The 24,986-nt window shown below is 48.3% G+C and overlaps 1 protein-coding gene across 1 annotated transcript; it reads right to left on the bottom strand.

Moving 5' to 3' along the window:
* Nucleotides 1–1,016: 1,016 nt before the first annotated feature.
* Nucleotides 1,017–24,497, bottom strand: LOC148817487 (dnaJ homolog subfamily C member 11). Its single transcript, XM_088937955.1, has 16 exons — nt 24,369–24,497; nt 19,942–20,071; nt 19,122–19,195; nt 18,310–18,411; nt 17,711–17,839; nt 16,729–16,851; nt 16,038–16,111; nt 11,861–12,050; nt 10,916–11,001; nt 10,320–10,436; nt 9,638–9,793; nt 8,791–8,860; nt 8,241–8,298; nt 7,561–7,703; nt 6,668–6,797; nt 1,017–5,700 (listed from the first exon to the last, which is right to left on the bottom strand). The coding sequence occupies exons 1-16, from the start codon at nt 24,438–24,440 to the stop codon at nt 5,675–5,677; spliced, it is 1,680 nt and encodes a 559-aa protein (XP_088794081.1). The 5' UTR covers nt 24,441–24,497; the 3' UTR covers nt 1,017–5,674.
* Nucleotides 24,498–24,986: the final 489 nt, after the last annotated feature.

Raw genomic sequence — 24,986 nt, 5'->3', positions numbered from 1 at the left:
TGAAAAAAAAATGTTTTGGTTCTTGGTTTTTAAACAGAATTGGTTTGTCGGTTTTGCACACCTGGAAAAAAGCTAAATTTCACAAAATGTCAGCATGTGTGATAGTGCACACCATTTCATTACACTTAAGTCACTCATTATTACCGGGTTACTGCTTTTGAAAACACGGGTTTAGATTAATGAAACACCCACGTGCATTACAGATGTTTACATTTTTTCAAATGACAAATCGCCAGTTATTTTTCTTTCTATAACACTATAGCATTTCTATAGCATTATTAAATGATGGCTATTATTTACTAATTATGACTGGGGGCTGGTTGTGAATAAGCTGTGGTTCGCATTTCCTCCTCCTGCATTTTCCCTGCTGCCCCCTGCACCCCCAGCAGAGCTGGAATGACTGGAGCAACGGTGCAGCTCTCGCTGCAAAAACAGCATGTTCGCAGGCGTTCATCACACTGCAGGAGAGCAGTTTCAGGGCAGGCCTAAGTGTTTGCTGAAGCAAGACAACTCTTGATTATAACAGGCTGTGCACACAGTCCAGATCCTAGTTAGTGTCTGGTCTGTAGATCACCGCCTGTGCCTTTTAAACCTACACAGGCCTTAATGCTGAATCCACTGTAAACTGGAGAAGAAGCACTTGGGGTTAAGTTTATGTTTCCTGCACTGGGAGCTGCAGTTTCAAAAAGTTGAAATTCAGTCCTGTTTTTCTGGGTTTTATCCTTAAACCAAGTCCTTCAATTAGTTCAGGAAGAGTTCTACATATCTGTAAAATGCTGTTAAATCTTCTGTTTACCTTTTCACCAATTTGTGATTTGCCAGCCTGACTGTGTGCTCTCTTGGGTATTTCTGCATGTGCTATACAGGGAAATATCTGGAGAGGGGAGCTGGCTTATAGTTACACCAGGCCTGATTTACTTAGATAATTAGATCATCAAACACCCCACTCACTACATATGAAATTGCGTGAATTTCTATTTAGTTACATATGTAAATAAGCAGACAAGAGCCTAATGTTTCCAGGGCTGTAAGTCTCTTAAAGACTACCTTATAATTTATTCCTTCACACCACGTGAATTTCAGCCCCTTTTCACATCTACATATTCCGCATCAGCTCGATGAAGCCTGGAACCATGCAGTGGGAATTCTGTATCCCAGCAAAACACCTGTTTTATCCTTATATACAACTGGAAAAAAAAATGCATGTACATTGTAATCATTTTCTAAATACCTCACGTAGAAAAGTACATGTTAAAGCACATAATTCACATGGTAAGTCATTGTATCATTATAAGGGCTACTTAAGGAAGACGAGATACAAATCACACCATCTCTTTCAGCAAGTTTGACTATCCGAGTCAAAATACTTCTTAGGGATCCATCTTTAGTGACTGTAGTATGCTGTCTTCAAAAACAGTTTTTCTGAACACCGATATTCCAATAAAATTCAAAGAAAGCACCTATGCAACTTAAGAGATAAACACTCCAAGACTGGTTACTGTTGCTCTTTAATCCTGCTGTCATTTAATCTGAGGTGTGAGGCCATGACAGTGGGAGAAGAAGCTCGCTGGCTGTGGGGAGTCTGCATGTCTGTTTTTGCCTGAAAGAGGCACTTGTTATCAGGCAGCTTCAGGAAGTCACATTTCTCCAGCTGTTATCAATACAGTTTGCATGCTTAGTACAAGACATAGCCCATTCATGAACTACTTATGTGTACATCAACTTTTTAAGAGATATAGATAACACAGTGTGTATGAATCATAGCTGCTAGGTCAGTTCATACCTTGCATTCACAGAAAACCCGAGAAGAGCTGGGATATCAACGTTTAAATACTGTTTTTGATACTACATGGTGCGTCATGTACTAACATGACATTCAAATGGTAAATGGTATCTTATTTCAACTAATATTTAACAACTGATGATTAATGAGAGAAAAAAATAATCACAATACCAAAAGAAAAGGAAATGACATCCTGCACAGCTATTGCAGATGATGTGAAGTGTGTTATGACTCATCTTCAACCTTGGACCAAGGAGATTAAGGAAACATTTGACCATATAAAAGTTAACAAATGAAAATACATTTGTGTAAAGGAGATGAACTTTGATTTCACATTTTATACATTAATCAATGGGAAAAGGAAACATGAAAATAAAAAGCAGATGCCTATTTCCTTAATTTATGCTATGCACAATAATGTGTACACTTTTTTTTGTAGGTCTGCAGTTTGTGTTGATGAATGGGCTGTAGTGATTTCGGTATTTGAGTGAAAGGATAAAGACTAAAATTCATACAGACAAATATTCATACGGAGCCACAGATCACAGAGTAACAACATGTAGCGATGAGGGTATTCAGGTAAAAATATATGGAACCAGTTATTTCCACTGGACAGAGCAAAGTGAAAATGTTCAGACAACTAGCGTGAGCCTATTCCACTTCTAGGGACCAGCACTGAATTAAATCTTCCATAAGGATTTAAGAGTTCACTACAGTTCAGATTTATCTGCACTGTAAAAGAATACGGGGAGGGTGTACAGCTCACTGCAATCCAGTATTCACACAAGAAAACATTAAGCTAACGTTGGAACTATTTACGAGATAAAAAAAGATATGCCGGTTTCCTTAAGATGTTTGAGGTGTATGATTAAAGAAGACATGCATCTTAGGGGAGGGAACTTAATTCAAATCAAATCAAATCTTTAACTGAGTTACAACAGTCAGTTGCAAAAATCATTCCTTTGGCACATCCAAGAAAGAATAAGCTTAAGCATTTGAGAACATCAGAGGGACCACGGTGACAAAGACACCCTTAACCCACCGGTACAATTCAATACCTTTCATCCATTTTTCAAACTTCTTAAGCACCCAGACAATTTTGCAGCACTTGTTTTGCCAATGTTAAAAAGTGTATATTGTGCTCTTCCCCCACCCTGATCTTTGAAGGATCCCATCATCTCCTGAAAGGACGAACCTTCTTTCAACTCAGCCCACTGCGCAACTTGCCGAGCACAGGCCCAGCCGTGAAGACGAGGCTGTGGGAGCTCGCCAGGCGGAACCGCAGCGGCAGGAATGGCAGGACGTGACGAAGACTGGGAAAGGGCTACTCCTATCCCCAGTTAAAGAACATAAAAAAGGTTACAAACAGCAGGAGGCTGTCTGACCCCATCAATCTTGTTTGGCTGCTACTAACTGACCTGAGGATCTCATCCAGGTCTCGCTCACACTTCCAAGAGTGGAAGACGTGGGGGGCTTGCCTCCTGACCCGTTACAGGAGCATGCAACTGGCAGATTTCCAACACGGCCGAGACCAGGCGTGTAGCGAGCGAAGCGCCGCCTAATCACATGTACAAAACAGGGCCCAGCACAGCTCCACCCCAGGAGCGCAGAGCCGCTCCAGCTTGCTCGAGGCACATTTTGACATCGGTCTTCATGACATGAAGGGTCACGGCCCACCAAAGACAGCCGCCCAAACACGCATTTCCAGCTTTCGTTTACTGTGCATGCAAAAGGGATGAGGACGGGGACGACCTGAAATATTTCCCTCTTCGGCACATAATGACAATTTTTTCTTTTCTCAAGTAATCACAAAAGCAGAGTTCTTCAGATTTGTGTTGGTTTTGCCAGTTCTTTAATCAATAGTCCCAGTGTTTTTTAATTGTTGGACAGAAGAGTTCAATTCACACTCCGACCTCGTGGATAATTACAGTTACTGGAATATTCTCTATGCGAGTCATTTCCTGACTCATTCTGACAGTCTGCGTACATGGTGGAACTATTGCAATATGTCAAAGAATAAGAAACACTCCTGGACACATAGATCTCAAGACCCTGGCCTCTGAGACCATTTGTTCTTTTTCTTTGCCATTTAAAGATTTTTCCTACGTTTCTTTTCAGACAGGTGACAGAGGCAAGTAACGACTCAATAGCAGGGGCCCAATTAACATTGCTGAGCTCCACCCAGATACACTGCAGCCCTGCAGACAGAAGTACCAGCGAGATACCAGGGCCACCACTGCACAGCTCAGACTGGGAAATGCACAGCTGTTAGTCCATGTGCAACAACCAGCATTAGTGTATATTACATTATAAAATATATTTAAGCCCCACCCCATGCACACATACTTTCATACATATGTGTAAAGAGGTGTTTTAAAAGGAATTTTTTTGAGCTACTTCCTTTATAAAGTATGAGGGATTCTGACAGAGATCAATGGTACCATGAAGTTCCACCCCACGGCCACAAGAGGGCAGTGGGTGCACGGGTTTGCAGTGCTGTACTAGCAGATCATGGCCAGAACGTTCTGCAAGCATTCCCGCAAACCTTTCGCTTCCCTGGGGTTTCCTACAATCCAACGTGTGCCTGCGCGTGTGTGTTAGGGCCATTACAGTGCTCCAGGCACTCCTCAGCCCTGCATGTTTTCTAGCTTTCTTCGAATCCTGCTGTTCATCAATAGAGGGCTTAGAGACAGCATCCTTCCAATCACATAACCGGCTTCATTTAACGAAGTGAGAGCACTGTTGCGATGCAAAGCGCAGTCGCCTGCGGTCTCTGAAGTCTGGAGCTGACCAGCACTGGCCTGCTTGATCAGCGGGAGAAACGCCGGACAGTTATCTGGTTAAGGTGGACATCGACAGCTCGAGACGGGGGCAGAGACAAGACTCCTGCGGTGTGCATGAATCCACAGAGCCTGCACTGGTGGGGACCAGCCCTGGCGCCAGTGGCTTCACTCGCAGGACAGAAGCAGACTATAGAAGACAGCAGCTGCCCTCTGCTCTGTGTTTCAAGCCGCTTCCTCCATCGTCAGACAGAGCAGCGCCTGGCAGGTGGGCCGGACTGGGTCAGACGCTGCTCTGTGGGAATAAATGCCTCCCCAAGACGCCCACCCCAGCAAAGTGGCACCTCGTACCGAACAGGCGCCGATTCCACTGATGGCTTTGAGAAGGCGTGCTTCCAGTCTGTGGACTACTTAGCGGAAGTACACTACTTCCAGTAGTGCATAGCTGACACCCTGTCATGAGCCGTGCTCTCTTTAAGGAACAGGACTGTGCCAGACAGCCCCCTCGTTTCCCATGAGGAGTCCGGTCTCCACACTGCCACAGCCAGGACCCAGCATGCTCGCCTGCGCCCCCCACAGCGGTCAGGTCCCTGGCCAATCACGTGGCACCCTTCCCTTCATAGCTGGAGCTCTTGCGCTGGCTTAAATCGGTGGGCACACCTGAGGGGCTGCAGGAGGACGGAAAACTTCTGCAGATCACACCGCCTGGGCAGTGCAGACAACATACTGGGAGTATATGCCAACACACACGCATACAAATTCTGGACAGATGCAGAAATGCACACTGTACGTATGTACATACAAGATAGCGATGTACATGGTTTGGTGTGAATATTTTTTTTTAAATAAGTAGCAGCTGGTACATTTTCCGGAGCACTTCATGTAAAAAAAGCTTTGCAAAGTCTTTACCATTGCCAAAATATGCCACCTCTGTATTACAGAACAATATCCAGAACCACATGAATGAAAGGGGTCGCACAAGGGTCGCTTGTCCAGGCCTGGGAGCCTGCAGGTCTCCGAGCCGAGCAGCCCGAGTCTAACCCATCCCTCCCTCTGTCTCGCTCTGTCTGTCCAGGGTCTTGTCCCTTTTTAGCCCAACAGCCACAGGCTCCTAAGTGTCGGCATCGATCCTGTGAGCTGCAAGGGGGGAAAGACGACAGCTGATTGAGAAGAGTGTCCTTCTGGTCAGGAGCAGGAGAGGAAAAGCAGTGTCATCACCTTTCACACAAAACAAGATGGTGCACACAGGCACTTCTCTGGCACGTAGACTGATTTTGAATTAAAAAGAGCAACAAAAAAAAAGCGAAATTGTCAGACAGTTCTACTACTCGCAAAAGAAACGGCAAGAAATGATTAGCAGAAACCAGAAAAAAAAGACAGCAGAACCTGTTATTTTGCATAATGGATTAGCCTCGCATGATTTTGCCTTTGGCTCTCTGTACACAGCACTGTCTCAGAGAATATATTCTGATATACTGCATACGGACACTGATATTAGTTTCTAGGAATGATCTTCCCACCTGATCTACAAAACATCAGTAAACCAGCAGCGATCTGGCACTTAACAAAACTGCAGCCAGGAGTTGGTCATCCAACACTTCACACACAATAATATATGTTGACAACAGACGTGTGGGAGGTGTAACAGGACGTGGAAGAGGGTTACAGAGGGAATGTCTTTTTTGAGAACCCTCTACCCACTGAACCCCTGTCTGTTCTAGTGGAATCAGGTAGTAAGGGGGAGCTGGATTCCTGTGTGAGGAGGCTCAGCACTGGGTAACGAGCTCACCTCTCGAGGTATGAAAGCGTACGGCAGGCCAGCACAGACCCGAGTTACTGAAGTGGCTGGTTTGAGTGCTAAAGGAAAACTAGAGAACAATAAGGTTAGAGGGTTGAAAGCAGGCTAGGGGCTCCCAGTGGTGGAGCCAGGTCTGACTGCTGCTGACCTTAGTAGAAACTGGACGCTTAACACACGCTGGAAGTCTAAGTAATGACTAATTGGGAAGAAACATGTTTGAGGGGTTGCTAGATCGGAAGACAACTGCAAGATCTCAGTCAGTGGCGACGTGGCACCCCACGACTGCCACAAAGGGGTGTAACTCACATTGCTTTGGTATCCTAAGCGCCTCCGTGTCTCCCGACAGGACCTGGTGCATCACGCCCCGGAACTGATACAGCACCTTCAGGCCCTTCTCCTCTCCCACACAGGGGTCATAGAACCCGGGCAGGCCCGCCTGCAGGAGACAGGAGGATGCAGCGTCAATCAGCTGTCCGTGCCCGAGAGCCAGGAGCAGGGCCAGCCAGTGTCACTGGACACTAAATCAGGCACGCGTTTCGACAAGGAACCACTCATTCAGCTCAAACAGTCAAAATCCAATTCTGAATGATGGACTACTCATACATATTCAACCTATTTATTAAAAAGTGCCATATTATCACACGTTGAGCCTCTGAGAACAGCAAGAACACCTTCAAAAGGACAGGGTGTTTCCCAATGGGGCTAGAAATATCCCGTCCCCATCATCTACTGGAGCTGCCTTCTGAGAATAATGGCGAGGGACTGAACTGCATGTTCCCCCAGTTCACAATACGAGCGAGTAGATTGCTCTAATATAGACCATTCACATCTCAACTTTATAAAATGTTTTACACGCTATTCTTAACTTCTTCTTACGGCTTAATGGGCTTCTCAAGCCTACCGCCTTACAACAAAGTGTAACTTACATTAAGTTTGGTATAATGCACAAAGAGAGGTTTAACCCGTGTATTGTGCTTTAGGTCACATTCATGCTTCACAAGTGGTGTTCTGTCATTTAGCAGGCTAAATGTTATATGCAAATGCAATACATTAGCACCACTGTGCCTGTCATAAGCAGTGTGGGCTGTATTTTGTACTGTACATCCTGAACAGGACATCGCTGCCCACAAGAGCAGTAGGCTGATGTTGACTGAGCACGCTGTACTGTACGTGCTGCAGGACGAGCTGCTGTGCTTTACCTTCGAGGCTTCAGTGAGGATAAGTTTGGAGTCCTTCACCAGACACTGCAGGGGCACTGTCACGTCGATGACCTTCGCCCTGTCGTGCCTTCGGCTGTTGTCCGTCACAAATTTGCCATACCAGGCGTTGAGAATGATGAGGCCTGACAAAGGATACTGGTTAACGCTCGTTACCACCACCACCATCATCATCATCATGAACAAGAAAGGTCTACAGCCACTTGAATTTAGTTTGTGTCAGCTCAGACACCCACCAAGCAAGAAAAAAAAATACTCATGCCTAGTCCCTCCATTCTGGTATTGCATTTACAGCGTTTTTTTGTGGTATATTCCTCATCACAGTTACATAGTTACATAGTTTGGAGATTCAGCAGTTCTGCTACAATGTTCAGCAGAAAACTGTTTTTTTTTTTACCTGACAGTTTTCTAGAAAATACCGAAAAAAATACAAAAGCAATTCTTTGTCTTTATTAAACAAAGCTCTGTGACTGACGTAAAACCAGCTAAGCTGTTTTTTGATGGGACACAAAATCAGCTGATCGTGGTAGAAGCTGAAAACCACTCATACGACAGCCACCCTCGACACTTCATTAAAATAATAAGCAAAACTATGAAGGCTTTTCCTGACTAAATAACAGCCCAAATCCACTAATTATTTTTTCATCTGTTAATCCACTCACCCATCCTAGATTCCTCTGCTTCGATAATCCTGCGGACCGACTCCTGCATCAGCCGCACCTGCGTAGGAGGACAGTGGAAAATAGGCCCTTTACACTTCTTTTCCTGGGTCAATATATGAAGCTGTCTTACTGAGCATTAGATGAAAGTTACAATAAGCTGTGGGTTCTGCTAAATGGTCCAATGCAGTAACATTCTGCTATAACCAGGCTGCGCTAAGGAGTCCTGCAGTATTGAAAAAAAAAAAGAGAGAAAATCCACTACACACCGAGTTCTCAATCACTCCTACACCTGGCACGCGAGTATCAGCCTTTTGCATCAGCTCCTGCCTGGTGCACAAGGTCTGACAAACAGATGTGCCCGATGTTCTGTCGCTACTGTATAATCGGCACGTCAGCCTACCTAGATCCTTTCTATTACTTATTGCTCCATGTCTCCTTGGCTAAGAGTCCTAACCCAACAGCTTGGTGTGCACAGCTGCCCAGCCCAGCTCAAACAGCCCCTGCTGTCATCTACCAGGTCTCATCAGCTTCCTTCCTCTTGAATACTTACCGCCGACTCTGCCTCCTGCTTCTTCCGGGCGATGTCCGTGGCGGCACTTTCCCTGTGCTTCTCCAGCTCCCTGCACAGGGAAACGTGCAGAAAGGGTGGGAGGAGGAGGAAGGAATAGAGAAAGGATAAGAATCAGAAAGGTGGCGCACCGGCGCAAAATATATTACAGCATTTCAAGGAGCTGGACGGGGGCTAAAATATCGAACCACTGAAACTGCTGGAGCCTCAGCTGATGCTAACAAGCCTGTGCAGACGTTTCGAGCTAATTCTACACGAGACGTCAGCGGACCGAAGAGGAAATTAAGTTTCCAGGAGCACTGGAGACCGGAAACAGGAGAGTGTCTTTGCATGGGGGATGTGAGAATATGGGGGCTGGGATACGGGTGCCTAGGCTGAACACAGGTCTTGGACTGAAGCGCGAGTGGATCCAAGAGGGACATCGTGGATATAGCTATCGTTTAGGAGGAATTTACTGGTCTACAGAGATCTGCATGGAGTACTGACACACAGAAGACATGATGGATGGATTGATTAATACCCTCATCATTTCCTTTTTTAATTATATAATGTTAGCATGCCCAAAGGGGCTGGACAGCCAGTTGACCTTGGACCCCTAGAGGGTTTTTTTCCTCCTTACTAAGGAGTTTTTGGTTCCTCTCCTCCGTTGTCTTCTGGTCTTTTCTGTTCTGTATTGACAAAATGCATCATCAATTGCACTGTTAAGCGCCTTGGGGCAACCTTGTTGTGAAAGGCGCTATATAAAATTGAATTGAATTGAATGGAGGGTGGCACCAGCCGCCCCCCCAGCTCTGGGCAATGGCGATGTGACCGGGCGAGGCAGGCTTACTGCTCCTTCTGGCTGCGCACGTAGGGCTTGATGATGAGCCGGTGGATGGCCAGGTAGAAGACAAGAGGCCCCACCGTGGCGTAAAACACGGCGCTGGGCAGGAGCTGATCCGTCAGGTGGATGGGGAAGAAGTACGTCTGGCTGGCTCTGTTCAGCCTGCAGGGGGGGGGGAATCAGACAGCAGCCAGGGGTCAGAGCAGGCGCAGAGCTTACAAGTACCCGTCACTGCTCCGGGTCTCAGAGGACAGGAGCGGGCAGCGTCACCAGGGACAGCCCACGCCAGCCACAGGTGAGCAGCGCTGTAGCAAATCAAGCCCATCTCCGCACGAGAAACGCCAGCCAGACCGTTCATTTTGTCTGAGCTCCACCCAGGAGACTACAAATCGTTGGCTGAAAACAATGGGCGATTGAGGAATCAGAAAATAAAAAACAAAAGACTAACAGTGCATTTATGCCCTTTCGGGGTGAAATAGGAATTAGCAATTCTTGACATTTTTCCTCTATAGATAATGTAGAAATTCCCTTTCAATTCTGTCATTATGTATTGGAATTGCATGTGCATATAACTTTGAGGAAATTATATAAAATTACTGGCAGAATTATACATAAAAATGGATTAAAATTTTAAAAAATGTGGAGCAACTGGTGCAAAAAAGTGGCTCTAGAACACTCAATAACGTACTTGATTTTGAGGGACACACCCTGGGGGACCCCCACACTGACGGTCGCCCCCAAAACACTGTGGCGGCTGATCTTCCTCTCAGCACCATACTCAACCACGGTGCCGAAAAAGCCCGTCCTGCAGGGCGAGACAACGAAGGAGACGTCAAAGAGAGTCGCACCAGAACCGCTGACCCACCCCAACCGCGCGAACACACTCCTCTCGGTAGGCAACCATCACCAATCCCGCTCACACGAACACATCCAACTTCAAACAATATCACCAACAAAGAAAGCGATGCTCATTCATTACTCTTTGCACATGCAGAAGCAGGGACAGATAATCTAGGACTGTGGAAAACTGGGTATTTAAGGTGCCTATTCAGAAAAACACATTATAAAACCCGCTGAGCTATGAAAGCAACTTGTAAACTGTTGTGTGACAGTTAACAATCTTACAAACTAAATCCCAGATCCTGCAAGCTTTCATTGAAAGCCTGCAAAGAGCATAATTTTTAAACTGCTTCTTCTTCCACGCTGCTGAACAGAAGCACTCGAGAGTCAGGTCCTGAAGTCAGCGCTGAGCTGCGCGGGCGCAGTGTAGGCAGAGGTTCTCACTTGACAGAGCCCTTGATCTTGGTCTGGTCCTCATCCTGGAATTTGTACTGGTAGCTGAGCATCATGAAGGAGTGAGGGATCCCCAGCTGGCAACAGAGCAGAGAGAGCTGGTGAGGAAGGCGTGGCTGAGCTCAGTCGGACCTGAACTGCACTGGCGATTCTAGTGTGCAAAGCATGCTAAGTGTTCATAAACCTCACACCAAGGCTGAGATAAAAGCATACTGTGATATAGCACTGGTTTAAGACACAAAAATGTAAAAATGTGAACTTCATCCCCCCCTCATATAATATCATTTGCAAAATATTTCAGTAAACCTAAGCACTGATGTGTGAGCCATCATAATCCGCCAAGCTCAGAGGCCGGCGGTGAGCATTAATAGAACTGACCGGACAGCAGTGCTCAAAAGCCAGAATACTGTTCGCCCTACCACAAAAACAACATGGAGGGACAAGGAATAGGAGGAGCAAATCGCTTGCGTTTATACAGCATTTTACACCTTTATCGTGCAGGAGGGGACCCCCTCCATCTACCAGAGGTGCAGCGTCCAGCAGTCGTGCTGCGCCAGGCGGAGAAGCGAGGAACCGCATCACCGGTTGAATTAGGGGGAAACTCCGGGCCTGGCCGGACTGCGCAAGCCCAAAGAGGAATTTGGCCAAGTCGCCTGGGTTGACACTCCTGCTCACCCGCTGTATTTAAACCTCCTATATTAGACTGTACGGCCCTGATGGAAAGAGGCAAAGCACCAAGCAGGAAATGCAGCAGCTGAATGCACATTACAGGGCCAGCGGCAGGCGGGACACGCACCCCTGCTCCCCTGCTCCCCTGCTCCTTGTCCCAGGCCGGACAGACGCCTCCACCCATAGTCAAGTGTATGACTCTCAGACTGGCTGTTCTTATATTCACAGGCCTGAGCCCCAGGCACAGAGCCCCGCCTGCGCTCTCACCTGCAGCGCGAAGGTGAAGTGGCTGGTCTTGGTGTCCCTGACGATGCTGGTGTTCATGGCGGACTGCGTGCCCCAGCGCCACTGCAGGTAGCCCATGGTGTTCTTGTCCAGGTGCCGCGCCAGGACCGTGGTGAGGCCGGGGCGCACGCCGCGCGAGGAGAACTGCAGCCCGCACTGCGAGGTCACGAAGCTGCAGGGGGAGGGCGGGGAGAGTCAGGGCTCCTGCAAACCCAAACCTCCGCGTGCTTTCACTACACTGAGAGCTGAAACCTGCCGTCGCCTCCAGAGTGCACCACTGGGGGGCGCTCAGTGAGTGACACATGACGCATATTTCTATGGGGCGGAGCGGTGGCTCTGTGGCTCAGGATCTGCGCCTGTGGCTGGAAGGTTGCCGGTTCATATCCCGCGGCCGGCAGAGGAATCCTACTTCAATGGGCCCCTGAGCAAGGCCCTTAACCCCAGCTGCTCCAGGGGTGCCGTATAAATGGCTGACCCTGCGCTCTGACCCCCAGCTTCTCTCCCTGTCTGCGTGTCTCATGGAGAGCAAGCTGGGGTATGCAAAAAGACAAATTTCTAATACAAGAAATTGTATAGGGCCAATAAAGCGACCTTATCTTAATTTTATCTTATATACCGAGGGCGCTCTGCAATGCTAGCTAACAGCCTGAGGAACCACCTTCCTGGCCACATCTGTGAGAGGAGAGATGCATCGACTTAGCTTCCCTAAAAAACACACAATGTGTTCCTTATCTCTCAAACGGTCCTATAATCTCATTGTCATCTACCTCGAGATCCACATAAAGATGTTAAAATATCAGCACTGCCGCCGATGCTGCCAGACCCACAGCTGAGTCTCTGGACAACCCTCCGTAAAGCACTTTGCCCTCAGTGTCCAATACGAGCCGCCAGCACTCGCCATATGGACAAAGGCCCCACCATCCCAAGAAGGCCAATCTACGTGCATCCCAAGCAGTTCATATTTAACAGTCTTCCAGACCGTACTGTATAGGCACAGTGTAGTTTAATACAACGAATTTCATCATTTCATCTCAAACTGTCCGTGCACACTTTAGTAACCCCCCCCCCAGTACCCCAGTATATGTGGAGTGCTCAGGGATTCTTCGGAATAAAAAGAGCTTAGAAATACAAACCATTACTGTTAATTACAACAGAGGCTGACAATCCTTACACTGTGAATCAAGGTATTACTGACTAAATTAATTCTATAGAACCTACAGAGAGTAGAAAGATTTTTTTTTTTAAACGCTACTGCCTATATTGCAGGCCAGTCCCCAGTTTATTCTCGTGTTAAATTTGTTCATCCACATCCAGGGGAAGTGGGGGGGGGGGCAAGAAAAAAAAAGCTTTGAAAATAACAACCCAAAAAAAGACCACAGGAGTCAGGTCACCCTTGCAAAATAAACTTATTTGTTTCTTCTATAAATAACACTCACAGGCGTGAGGAAAGTTTCAAACCAGAGCCGGGGCATTATTCCCTTTTTTTTTCCCATTAAAAACCTATTTTCCCTCTTCCACAGCGCACTGCTCAGGAAGAGCACTGCAGATCCTGCTTTGGGGAGGAAGCTAAATAAAATCTGCCCGCGACTCGGCTAAGCAGTTACCGTGTCAAGTGTTATAAAAGGACCAGCTCGCGCTTGTTTCTCGCCCTCCTACGAAAGGAGAAAGCCAGTAATTGAAGTGGAAAAAAACAACAACACAGGTTTCATATCCTGCGTGTCCCAGGAGTAAACAAGGTGTCCTGTCCTTTCCAATAAACTCATGTGAATCACAGAGCAGTGCAGCCCCGGCCAGCCTGTTCTGCTCTGCCAGGTGGATATTTTCTCCTGCTTGTCCTAGATAGCAGCTGGACCAGATCCCAGAACGGAGCTACTCCGCTGAAATACTGGGGGGGGGGGGGGTGGGGGGTGGGAGCACTGCTGTGATTGTACTCAACCCTCTCTTAACCAGCAGTGGGATAAACAGGGAAAAGCAACCAGCAATTCTTGAGTGGACGGCCATCTATAAGATAGGATGTGAACGGACACTGTTTAAATGCATGGTGCTTGTAAGAACATAACGAATGGTTGTAAATGAGACAAGACTGGCACATCTAGCTCATTTGGTAGCCAGTGGATAATCGATCACAGGATCATCTAGCCCTTAATTGAAAGGCTACTGGCTTAAACCACCTGGCTGGGCAGTTGGTTCCATACTCCCATCAGCCTTTACTGAAGAAGTGCCTCCTCTTTCAGTTTTCATTGTTTGCAAATTCTACAGACCACTCAGACAACTGTATCTTGAGACCGAGGCACTACACTGTATTTGCCTGTGACTTTGATTTTTAATACAATGACCACAGGCAAGTCACGAAAGCTGTTAAGGTAGAAAGATCAATTGTGCTAAAACAAACAGTTTCTCGGCTGTGTTTTTATACTATGCAATACTGTTTTCTCTAAAAAAGAGGTTTGATAACCTCTACACTAAGCCCAATATAGACGTATAACTTCTAAAACACACAATTTCAAACTCACCCAAGGGACAAGCGTCAGGCTTACTGATTTATCAGAACACGCACCTTTAATTTCAGGAGAGCTGAACGCAGAATATGAGCAAGCAAGATGCACCGCTGCCTTATAATAACAGTGTCAGGGACCAGTAAAAATGTGCTATAAATCAAGGGCAATGATGTAACATGGGGAATTTAAAAAAACACTGAACAGACAGGCACAGCGTAGCACAGCTCCCCCTTCAAGGACGGAAATATATCCAGGAACATGCTACAAAAACAATTAGGAAGATGATAAACAGTGTACGGTATTTTGTGACTAAAGCATTTAAGGGCACAGTACAGCTCCATATGGAAGAAGGGTCAATGCCTTGGGCTGTAGTGCTAAAGGAAGAAGAAGCAGGCCATGTGCTGCTGTAATCACTGCTGCTGTGCTGACACCTCCAGGGGTCAGCAACATCTGTCAGAGCTGTCAGACAGCAGGCCTCTAGCTTTAAGAAGCCTGTGTGCTAGGCAGAGGAGGGTCAGAGAAGGATGTAAGTAGCGTGGAACGTTTTAATATTCTAGCCAACACAGAGCATGGATGTGTTAAAAAACGCAGTGCTTTCAGTGGTTAATATACTGCACACATGGCGAGGGGAACAATTTACTGCATAAAACATTTCAAGACATCACCACACTGAAATAATGAGCACTGAGACGTCAACCGCGTGCACTTTAGACGCAAGCAATGCGTAGGCTCTGTAATTAAAAGGAAACCGCAATCTTTCTGTACAAGCTGAAGTATCAGTGGACAGGAACCATGTATAGTAGCACCCTCCTTTCAGAAAGCCTACCCTGTTCAGTCACACAAAGGTGATCTTCTGCTGTTGCAGGCATCGTAAGATTTACATGTTTCTCTTCCTGCAATACGATCAGATGGTGGAGTTGAGGAATCTCAGACTCTCTTCCTCTGCTGTCAGTATTGTTTATTCATCAGACTCACACATGTGAAATTGATTAGAACAGAGAGTCAGCCCCAAACACATGCAGTGAATATTAAATAAGGAGCTGGAGTGACTCAGAAGAGGTTCGTGTGATCGCATAAAATATCTCTAGATGCTTGCGATTGCCAACCTCTGGGCTAGATTACTCGACAAAAAAGAAATACAAAATCTTGAGTTACAGGCAGGGCAATTACCACATTCTTATAATACATTTCATACATTTGTTTTTACTGACCATACCCTGGGTCCTGGTTGAATTTCTATCATTAATGTGGTGTAATAGAAATAACATAACTACAGACAGGGAAGAAGTGATGCAATAAAAGGAAGGTGATAAAGCAGAGTGATACATACAGTAAAGCTGTGTGTGCTTGTAAAAACAGCTTCAAATGTCAGCACTAAAAGCATTTTTATTTTCACATTCAGACTATGGGTAATGCCGGCCAGCACATTTGTCTTTTACACTGGAGCAGTCGCTCCAAGTATGGAAACAACCGTACAAAAAAACACTTCGTCCTTCAGGTGGTCACTTAAGGCCAAGCGTACCAAACTGGACAGAACTGTGCTCGGAAACTGGAATCTCTACACCAGTGTCCGACCTGAACCTTAAGCTCTAAAGCCAATGCTAATGTTAGTGCACTCTGTGCTCTGTGCCCCCTGCCCCTCTGCCAAAAGCAGGACTCACCAGCGTGGCGTGAGGTTACGAAATATCTTCATCCCAAAGAGTGGGCCGTGCATGTCCCCAGCACCAAACTCCACCTGGAGAGAACAAAGCCCACTGAGACTTGGACGTGTGCTTGCCAGGCTGGAAGATCCCCCTTGCACAAACGAGTGGCTCTGTGGTGCCACTTCCTCAGGGTTTCTCAAGGCTGAAACTCTGGGAGGGTGGAGTCACTACGAGCTTTTGGTGTCTCCGTCTCTAGTTACCGAGAGCATCAGCATGAGGGTGCATGTCAGCGGAAGAAGATGGTCTGTGTGCACTCGTCACGATTGTGCACACCAGTGTCCGGTTGAGTGAGAAGATGTCTGTGTGTGCACACCAGTGTCCAGATGAGTGAGAAGATGTCTGTGTGTGCTCATCACAAGTGTGCACACCAATGTCTGGATGTGCAAGAGGGTGTCTGCGTGCTCTCATGATGAGTGTGCACACCAGTGTCTGGAGGAGTAAGAGGGTGTCTGTGTGTGTACTATACTGGAGCACTGGGACTGAGAGACAGCAGGGAGAGCAGCCTCAGCTTTCCCAGGAGGTCTCCCATCCAGGTACTGGCCAGGCTCACACCTGCTGAGCTTCAGTGGGCTGCCAGCTGTGAGCTGCAGGGTGACATGGCTGCTGACCGCGTGGAGCTGCACACGCACGCGTCCGGATCTGCCCTCACCTCTCCCCAGCCCTTCGCGGAGGTGACGCGGCGCAGCGCCAGGCTGATGTTGCCCCCTCCGTTGCCGTTCTGCGTGGAGAGCGAGCCAGACAGGATGGCGGTGTCCGTCGTGGTCAGAGGGGCCTGCGGAGACCACATGGTCACTCCTACTGCCGCATGTGCAACATGCCCACGGCCCACTTCGGTTTTCTTGGACCACAGGCTTGCACAAGCAGCCAAGAGACGTTTATTCCAGACAAGTTGACACCAGGATGCAAAACCAAAGGTGAACAAAAACTGGGTGATAAATAAATTAATTATTCAAAACACAGAACAAAACATTGATTCCTCCCACCATCCCCGGTACCCCCCACTGTATTTCCTACCAAAGCTCCCCTAAAATGACATCCGAGAAGTAAGTCAGATATTCCACACAGTTAAGGACTTGGCCAAGTCTACAGCAGAAGTCTGAAGAGTGGGGCACAAACACACTCTTCTCCCCCTCGAGTCCTCACATCAGTGCCTATATCCTTCAGTAATCTCTTCCATTCGATTTCTTCAACCAGAGGTGAGGGAGGTTGGAAAAAAGCCAACAGCGAGATAACTTAGGTCATTAAGAGCTGAGCTGGAAGGCAAGCATGCAGACACTCTGGTCCGCCATGACTGAAGTTGGATCTCCATGGTCTAAGCCATCCATTTAAAAAAGCATCACCGCAAAACAAAACAAGTTTTTTTATTTGCCGAATTGCTACAGACTCTTATTCAGTAGGTCTATAGACAGTCGCACAACTCTTGAGCAATTAAATGCCATTTCTATGCATCGTAGTATAAACCTGATCTCTTAGTGATGCTATCTAGACATTGACGTGGCATATCTCCACTGTGCCACATGCCTGTGCAACGAAAACAACTTCCAACAGAAGTAAATAAACAGCTCCTCCAAAGGCTCCAAACCACCAAACACGCAGGCAGGCTGCGATGAGCTGGCAGCTGTGGGCCGTACCTCTATGGACTGCGAAATGTGCATCTTGTTGATCTCGATCTGTGGGAAGCCTCCCCCCGGCATGTCTTCATAATCCTCTTCGTAGTGATCGAAGAGGTCAGTGGCATCCACTCCCACGCTGATCGTCCCCTGAGAGAGACACGGCCGGCACAACACAGAGACACTGGCTCAGCTTAGGCAGGTACATGTACACACAGGGCCAGAGCATTTACTTCATTTATATCTACAAGCACTCAATAGTTGAACAAAGAAAAGACTGGACTGAAAAGACTGAAACTTTCTTGTTAGTTTATTATGATTAGTTTTGTTTTAAAAACTGTGCCACCTTATTGTCTGTTTTAAATCTTATGATACTGGATTGAGTTCTAAATGAGCAATGTTGCTAAATGTTGTTTTTGTATTGTGGTATTGTACCACTGCTGTATTGTACTATTGTCATGCGTCTTATATGTTTTGAGCTCTTCATGTGCAAGAAAAATAAGGGGCAATAAAGGTTAATTCAATTAATTCAAATAAACAGACAGCGAGCGTGGTGAAAAGACAGGCCAGTGATCACCGAAAAAGACAGAGGGGCTGATGAAGACGGCTCCTCTGCTCACCTTGGGGTTGGTCCTCTGCTGCAGCCGCCTCTCGTCGCGCTCTCTCTGGAGCCGCTCGAACTCCTCCCGGATCTCCGCCGGGGTCCTCTTCCTCTCCACCACCTGAAAGCAGGGGGGCAGCAGGGCCGGGAGCCCCCACTCCGCGTCACTGGCAGCTAGCACGGCGCCGAGGTGAGGCCAACAGCTTCGCCAGCCTACCGGCTCCGCGGATCAGAGCTCATCCCTGGCGCCGCAGACTCAAGTCGGCTGACTGCCAGCACATCTCCTCTAAACGGGCCGCTGGGCTCCTGCAGACGACCGCAACCCCCCGGCAAGCGCTGGTGGTCCCCGTTTACACCACGTTCAAATACAGAGCACAGATGGCTACATCTGCAAATCCACTGCCTTCTGACGAGAGCTTCAGAGCACCATGTGCAGGGGCACAGCCCTGCCACAGCACAACAACAGCAATGCCCACAGAGCGCTCTGGCTCGCAGCCTGCGTCTGCGTGCAGCACGTCCAGACACACCCGCGTCCGATCGCCCCAGGGCCCGTGTGGACCACACGGCCAGGCAGAAGGTGGACCGACTGCGGAGGGGAAATCGGAGCGCTCCACATGTTCGGGAAGCGTCCCCGTGATCACCGCAGGGCTCAGCAGGGAATGAAAGCAATGCCCTGGGGCTTTGCGAAAGACCACCGACCGCAGGTGTACACCGTATAGGGTGCAACTGCAGTCCGCTGTACTGTTACTGCAAATTGTGTTGGCAATAAGAGATTTGTGACCACCACACCACAGAGTAAGGAATGACTGCGTTCTGCATCAGCGCACCTACCTCCCATCCTTCCACCTCCAGACCCCTCTTCCCGTAGACATCGTAGATGGCCCTGGACTGTGGATCGCTGAGCACTACAGGCAGACAGAGGGAGTGGGAGGGGGTTAGAGGGCAAAACCAATGTGCTTCTCCTGTATCTCCCTACTGGCCCAGAGCTGGCCAGGCTGCATCTAAAGGCCGAGGGGTGAGGAGGAAGGAGAAAACAGCAGCCCTGCAACTCACAGCTGGCTGCCCCACTGAAGCTCAGCAGGGGTGAGCCTGGTCAGTACCTGGATGGGAGACTCCTGGGAAAGCTGAGGTTGCTGCTGGAAGAGGTGTTAGTCAGGCCAGCAGGGGGCACCCACCCTGCGGTCTGTGTGGGTCCTATTGCCCCAGTATAGTGAAGGGGACACTATACTGTAAAAAAGGGGCCGTCCTTCGGATGAGACGTAAAACCGAGGTCCTGACTCTCTGTGGTCATTAAAAATCCCAGGGTGTTTCTCGAAAAGAGTAGGGGTGTAACCCCGGCATCCTGGCCAAATTTCCCATTGACCCTTACCAATCATGGCCTCCTAATAATCCCCATCTCTGAACTGGCTTCATCACTCTGCTCTCCTCCCCACTGATAGCTGATGTGTGGTGAGCGTACTGGCCCACTATGGCTGCCATCGCTTCATCCAGGTGGGGCTGCACACTGGTGGGGGTGGAGGGGATCCCCATTACCTCTAAAGCGCTTAGAGTGGAGTGTCCAGAAAAGCGCTATATAAGTGTAAGCAATTATTATTATTATTAAAACAAAACCGAAAACCACAGAAACTGCGAGCTCCGCCCGCCTTCTCACCTTCGTAGGCCTGGTGCACCAAGTTGAAGAGCTGCTCTGCCTGCCTCTTGAGCTCGGGGTCCCTGTGCTTGTCAGGGTGGTACAGCATGCACAGCCGTCGGTACGAGGCCCTCAGCTCCTCCTGCGTCGCCTGGATACGGCAGCGTGAGGGAATCAGGACAAAGACATCAGAAAGCTCACAAGCCGGAGGAGGAGAAGAGGCGGCACATCCTACTTAATTCGGGTGCTAGTTAGCGCATTGGCTTCATCAGGCTGCTTCCTGTTGCATGGGCATCCGAAACAGGCTCGGACAGTGTGGTGCAAACACACAAATCAGGCACAGCTGTTTAAAGTCCCAATTTTGCAGAACAGTTTTGAATCTCGGGAACAAAATAAATGAATTGGCGGGATCGAAAAAATGACACATTTGGAATACAGCACAAAATCACTAACTTTGTGAACGTACTGCAAGTCGCCATGTTGTCAGAAACTCGAATTCGAGTTCCCGGGAATCACATCGTGATGTGGCCCTTCCTGCTCACTAGTCCCCATAATGAATAAAGTAGCAGGAGGAATGAGCATATAAATACAGGTTTTGCAGCAGATATTTCACCACAGAAATGTTCCAACGTGATCTGCATGCAGAATTAACAAGTAGTGTTTAGAGGCAAAACCATCTCAAAATCGAGAGTAATATTTCTTTGGATTGAAGGAGAATGTATTCTGCTTGTTTACAGTGTCACAGGGCCACACAGGTCACAGGAAGTTTTATTCCCTTGTGCTAAAGTGCAGAACATGGCCCTGCGCAGACCTGGAAATTTTGTCTGTTTTGTGTTAATTGGAGGTTTTACATGTTACTGCGTACATTTGACTTTCAAAAACAGTGACCTTTAAAAGACAGTGCTAGCCTCTCCTGTCTGACCTGGGGACTCACAGCAGTGCCCTGCTCTGACAGGCCCGAAGAACTGAAGGCTCTGAAGGGACCCAGTTCAAGCAAGCATTTCAAGCCCCCCCCGAGTGCAGCTAGCGACAAAAAAAGAGGCAAGTAGGGCCCCCAGCAGCCCTGCCTGCCAGACAGGAGAACGTGTGCTCGAGGAGCCCGACAGCAGGAGGGAGAAGGAAGTACGAAGAAAGCCGGAGCGCCAGCACACCCAGCTGTAAGGGATGGAAGCGAAGAGGGGAGGAAGGGAGAAAGACAGAGGACGAAGAGAAGAGAGAGACAGGTGTTTGTGTGGGATACGAACGGTGTCAGTGTCCTCTCGTGGGCCGGACAAAGAGGGAGCAAGCGAGAAGGGGGGGAGGGACAGAGCGCTGCCGACCGAGACGTGTGAAGAGAGGCAGAAAAACAGGAAGAGAGAGGGAGAGCTCTTTGAACAACCCAGCTCTTTCTTTCCTTGAACTCTCGACTGCCCGAGGCCATCACCTCCCAAACCCCAACCATCGGTAATAAGATCACCTTATTAGCCCTGTACAATTTCTTGTATTAGGAATGTGTCTTTTCACAGACCCCAGCTTGCTCTCCATGAGACACACAGACAGGGAGAGAAGCTTGGGGTCAGAGCGCAGGGTCAGCCATTTATACGGCACCCCTGGAGCAGCTGGGGTTAAGGGCCCTTGCTCAGGGGCCCAACGGAGTAGGATTCCTCTGCCGGCCGCGGGATATGAACCGGCAACCTTCCAGCCACAGGCGCAGATCCTGAGCCACAGAGCCACCGCACCGCCCAAAGCTTACAGCACCTGATATTCCCAGGCGGTTTCTCATCCAAGTACCAACCAGGCCTGACCCTGCTGAGCTTCCAAGATCAGACGAGATCGTGCTCAAGGTGCTGTGGCTGTAAGCAGCCAAAGCAGTCCTCAAGGCACCTCAGCCAAGTCCCACACCGAGCTGTCCAGACTGGGCTATTTATTTTAATACATGTCGGACAAGCCCAGCGATCAAAACCTTAGTTCCCCACCCCCAAGTCGCAGAATGAGGCCAGCTTTCTCCGTCTATAAACCGATAATGACAAATGGCCTCATGGGCTATTGACAAGTGAGAACAGTTTAATTTCTCCATAACAGCTTTCTTTTCCAATACAGCACCAGACAGGCAGCTTCATCACGCTGGAGGCAGCTAAGGTCATCTGTTCAATACAGCAAGAGTGATAACTACCTTCAGAGAGAGTTATAAATTTCAGATACAGTGAGAGCAGACGTCCTTAATGAATATGCATCACAGCCATTTTATGCCTCAAGCTTATTTTTAACCTCAAGTGCTTAAACTTCCCTGTGTTCAAGATGATGAATTTAAATGCCCTCCCTTCATGGATTCATAAGAAATGTCGGATTTGAAGGTACTTCGAGGCCCATGCTTTTCAAGCTAAATGCCATACTGTCCAAACAGTTACTAATCATGTAGATTGCCAGGGCAAAGAAAACAAAGGAGTTTAATGCAAAAATAGAGTGGAAGATATTGGCTGAGTAACGGCCCAATTGCTTTCATCCATTACAAGCACTTATTCAAATGCACTGGTGTTGTTCACTCCGCATCCGTCTTCAGACGCAAAGCCCGGCGCTCCACGCGACACTTTCACATAGACACAAGCCCCGAACTGGCTAAAACCTGAAACGGCTGTACCCGCTCTGCAAGGCTGTCCAACTTGCTGAACCAGTACACGTGCTCTTCTAGAACGCAGGCCGATCTCTCCTGCACACCGCTCGCCTGTTCAGTACCCCAACATACCTCCCAGTACCCCGGCTCAGCACTGCCCCTCTGCCTACCACACAGCAGGGACCCCTAAGGGTAGCAAGTAAAGTGGTGGGCGCACTGAGAATAGCAGCTACAGTAGCAGTAGCGATAAGTGGTAAATGAAAAATGGTGCTCTTGTCATCTAAAAGCCTCAACACTCCGTGAATGAAAGCTCTCCCTCCTGAGAAGCCCTTTATCCAATTCAGACAGCACGCTAGGGACAGAACTCAGGCTCCAGCACTGCAAGGGGGGTAAGATCAACCTATCCAACTCCTGGTGAAACGTTTCTTCCAACTCGGGGTCAGGGGGAGCCGGAGCCTATCCCAGCAGGCAACAGGCACAGCGCAAGGTACCCAGGGCAGGGGCCCGTCAACCGCAGGACACACACAGGAACCCACACCAGGGCCAGTTTTCCCAGAAGCCAGTTAACGTGCCAGCATGGCTTCGCATTACAGGAGGAAACTGATGCACCCGGGGGAAACCCATGTGAACATGGGGGGAACATGCAAACTCCACCCAGACAGCGCCCCCAGGGCCCCAGTGCTGCGAGGCTGCTACTTTTTACTTTATCGATTTCATTTTAATGTATTACTTTATTAAGTTATTTTACTTTAAGATCCTCGGCGTCTGTATGTTGTAAAATATGTGACATTCCTCAAATGAGCCTACTGACAAAAGTGCTCTCAGCTGTCAAGGGTTAATGAATGTGGAAAGTATCCAAAGGGTGACATGGTGTCCACTAAGAGCCTAGCTGCTCTACAGGAGAAGCCACTGCTTGAAATAACCATGAACTGGGCACACGATGTAAGAGGTCAACATGTAACCAATGCAACAAAGTCAATAATAATTATCCAGGGGGTTATCCTAATAAAACCTCCTCCTGAATAAAGCTTTGAGCCACTCCAGTGCATAACGTTAACAACCACAAAATGAAACATGTGTTGGTGCTTCTCTTCCTTCCGAGTTCAATCCATTAGAATTAGTTCTACTTTTTTGTTTAGAACACCTTCTACAGAAAGCAGCAGATTGCAAAGCCTGAAAATGGAAACAAAAACAAGCTTATTCCACAGTATCGTGGCGCGTCACTCTGCTACTGTCGATTACAGGGGAGTACGGGTGCTCAGCCGCAGGACAGAAATGGGGAGAAGCTTCCACAAAGTGTCAACTGCACAACTGCCACAAGAGATAGTATAACTCATATTTCATACCGCTACAACGCCGAAGTACTTGAACACGCCTGGATATAGACGGATTTTGGACAGTTTTACATCAGTAAGGAAAAGCCTCACTCGTGACACCATACCTTATCTGTCAGTTATGTAGATACAATGAGAAACACCGCTTTCGATCTCTCTGCTAAGCCTGACCTCATGTGCGGAATGAATTATCGACAGTATCGTCAGCCACAAAGTCATACGAGCGGCGCAGAAAGAAAGCGAAACCGGAGCCTAAGGTCTTCGCCCCTTCACTAGAAGGTTTTATTTGGATGTTGTCCGGGATAATCAGTATACAAAGGTCCGTTTACAAAACCAAAAACCACCCAGGGGTCTGTCAAAGAGCTCGCTCGGCTGCCGTAACTGAACTCTTGAATGATAAGCGAGGGTCATCTGAGTCGGCGGCTCCCGGCATTGACTCCTGCAAACACTGCCAAACCAGCCCACACGGCCTCCTGACCGCCTCAACGCGGAGCCCCGTGGCCGGGCGGAAAAGCACGCCTCACCTCCCTCCTGACGTTCAAAAGGGAATAGTAGTCATCGTTGTCTAAATCCTCATCTCCCAAGGCCGCCGCCATGCCTGCAACCTTTCAACTCCGCCTCCTGCCAGCGACAATTTGGCTGCGTTCGCGACGCTGCGCTCGCGGAAGTCTGCGCGGCGCCTGCGCAGCCTCCGCAGCCAACCCGCCCGAGCCAGGCGCCTGCGTCAGCGCAGCCGGAAGGGGCGCCGCAGGGGCCCCGCCGCCCGCGAGCCGGGGAAGAATCTGCGCAGCCGCGCAGCTCCTCCAGAAGGCGGCTGCGCAGGAGCAGCCGGGGAGTCAGAACAGGAAAAGCGACGACCGACAAAAGAAGAGCGCGGGTACCCGCAGATACCTCTCATTCCACCCTCCAGCGCCACCTAGCCAGCGGGGGGTGAAACGCCTACTACTTTCGCTTTCAACGTGCGTGTCATTTCGAGCGATGGCAAATTAATTTGTGAGTCGTAAACTGTAACCACAAGAAAAATAAACACGTGCTACTGTTAATGTACGAGTGAAATGTCGACTGATCATCTAGGACTGCTGTATTGTTAGTGAATGTAAATTAAGAATCAGTTGCGCACGTCAGTCTCACCCTTAAATATT

The sequence above is a fragment of the Atractosteus spatula genome, chromosome 20 (assembly GCF_055471065.1).
Source record: "Atractosteus spatula isolate fAtrSpa1 chromosome 20, fAtrSpa1.hap1, whole genome shotgun sequence".
NCBI classification, from domain to species: Eukaryota; Metazoa; Chordata; class Actinopteri; order Semionotiformes; family Lepisosteidae; genus Atractosteus; species Atractosteus spatula.
This window is presented reverse-complemented; position numbering and strand designations above follow the sequence as displayed.

Bases quoted from the DNA above. Each gene is read 5' to 3' on its own strand.
- LOC148817487 (XM_088937955.1), bottom strand. From the start codon at position 24,440: ATGGCGGCGGCCTTGGGAGATGAGGATTTAGACAACGATGACTACTAT. The intron at 18,412-19,121 runs GTAGGTGCGCTG...CCCTGCTTTCAG, and splicing joins TGGAGGTGGAAGGATGGGAG to GTGGTGGAGAGGAAGAGGAC. The intron at 9,794-10,319 runs GTACGTTATTGA...CCCCCCCTGCAG, and splicing joins GGTGTGTCCCTCAAAATCAA to GCTGAACAGAGCCAGCCAGA.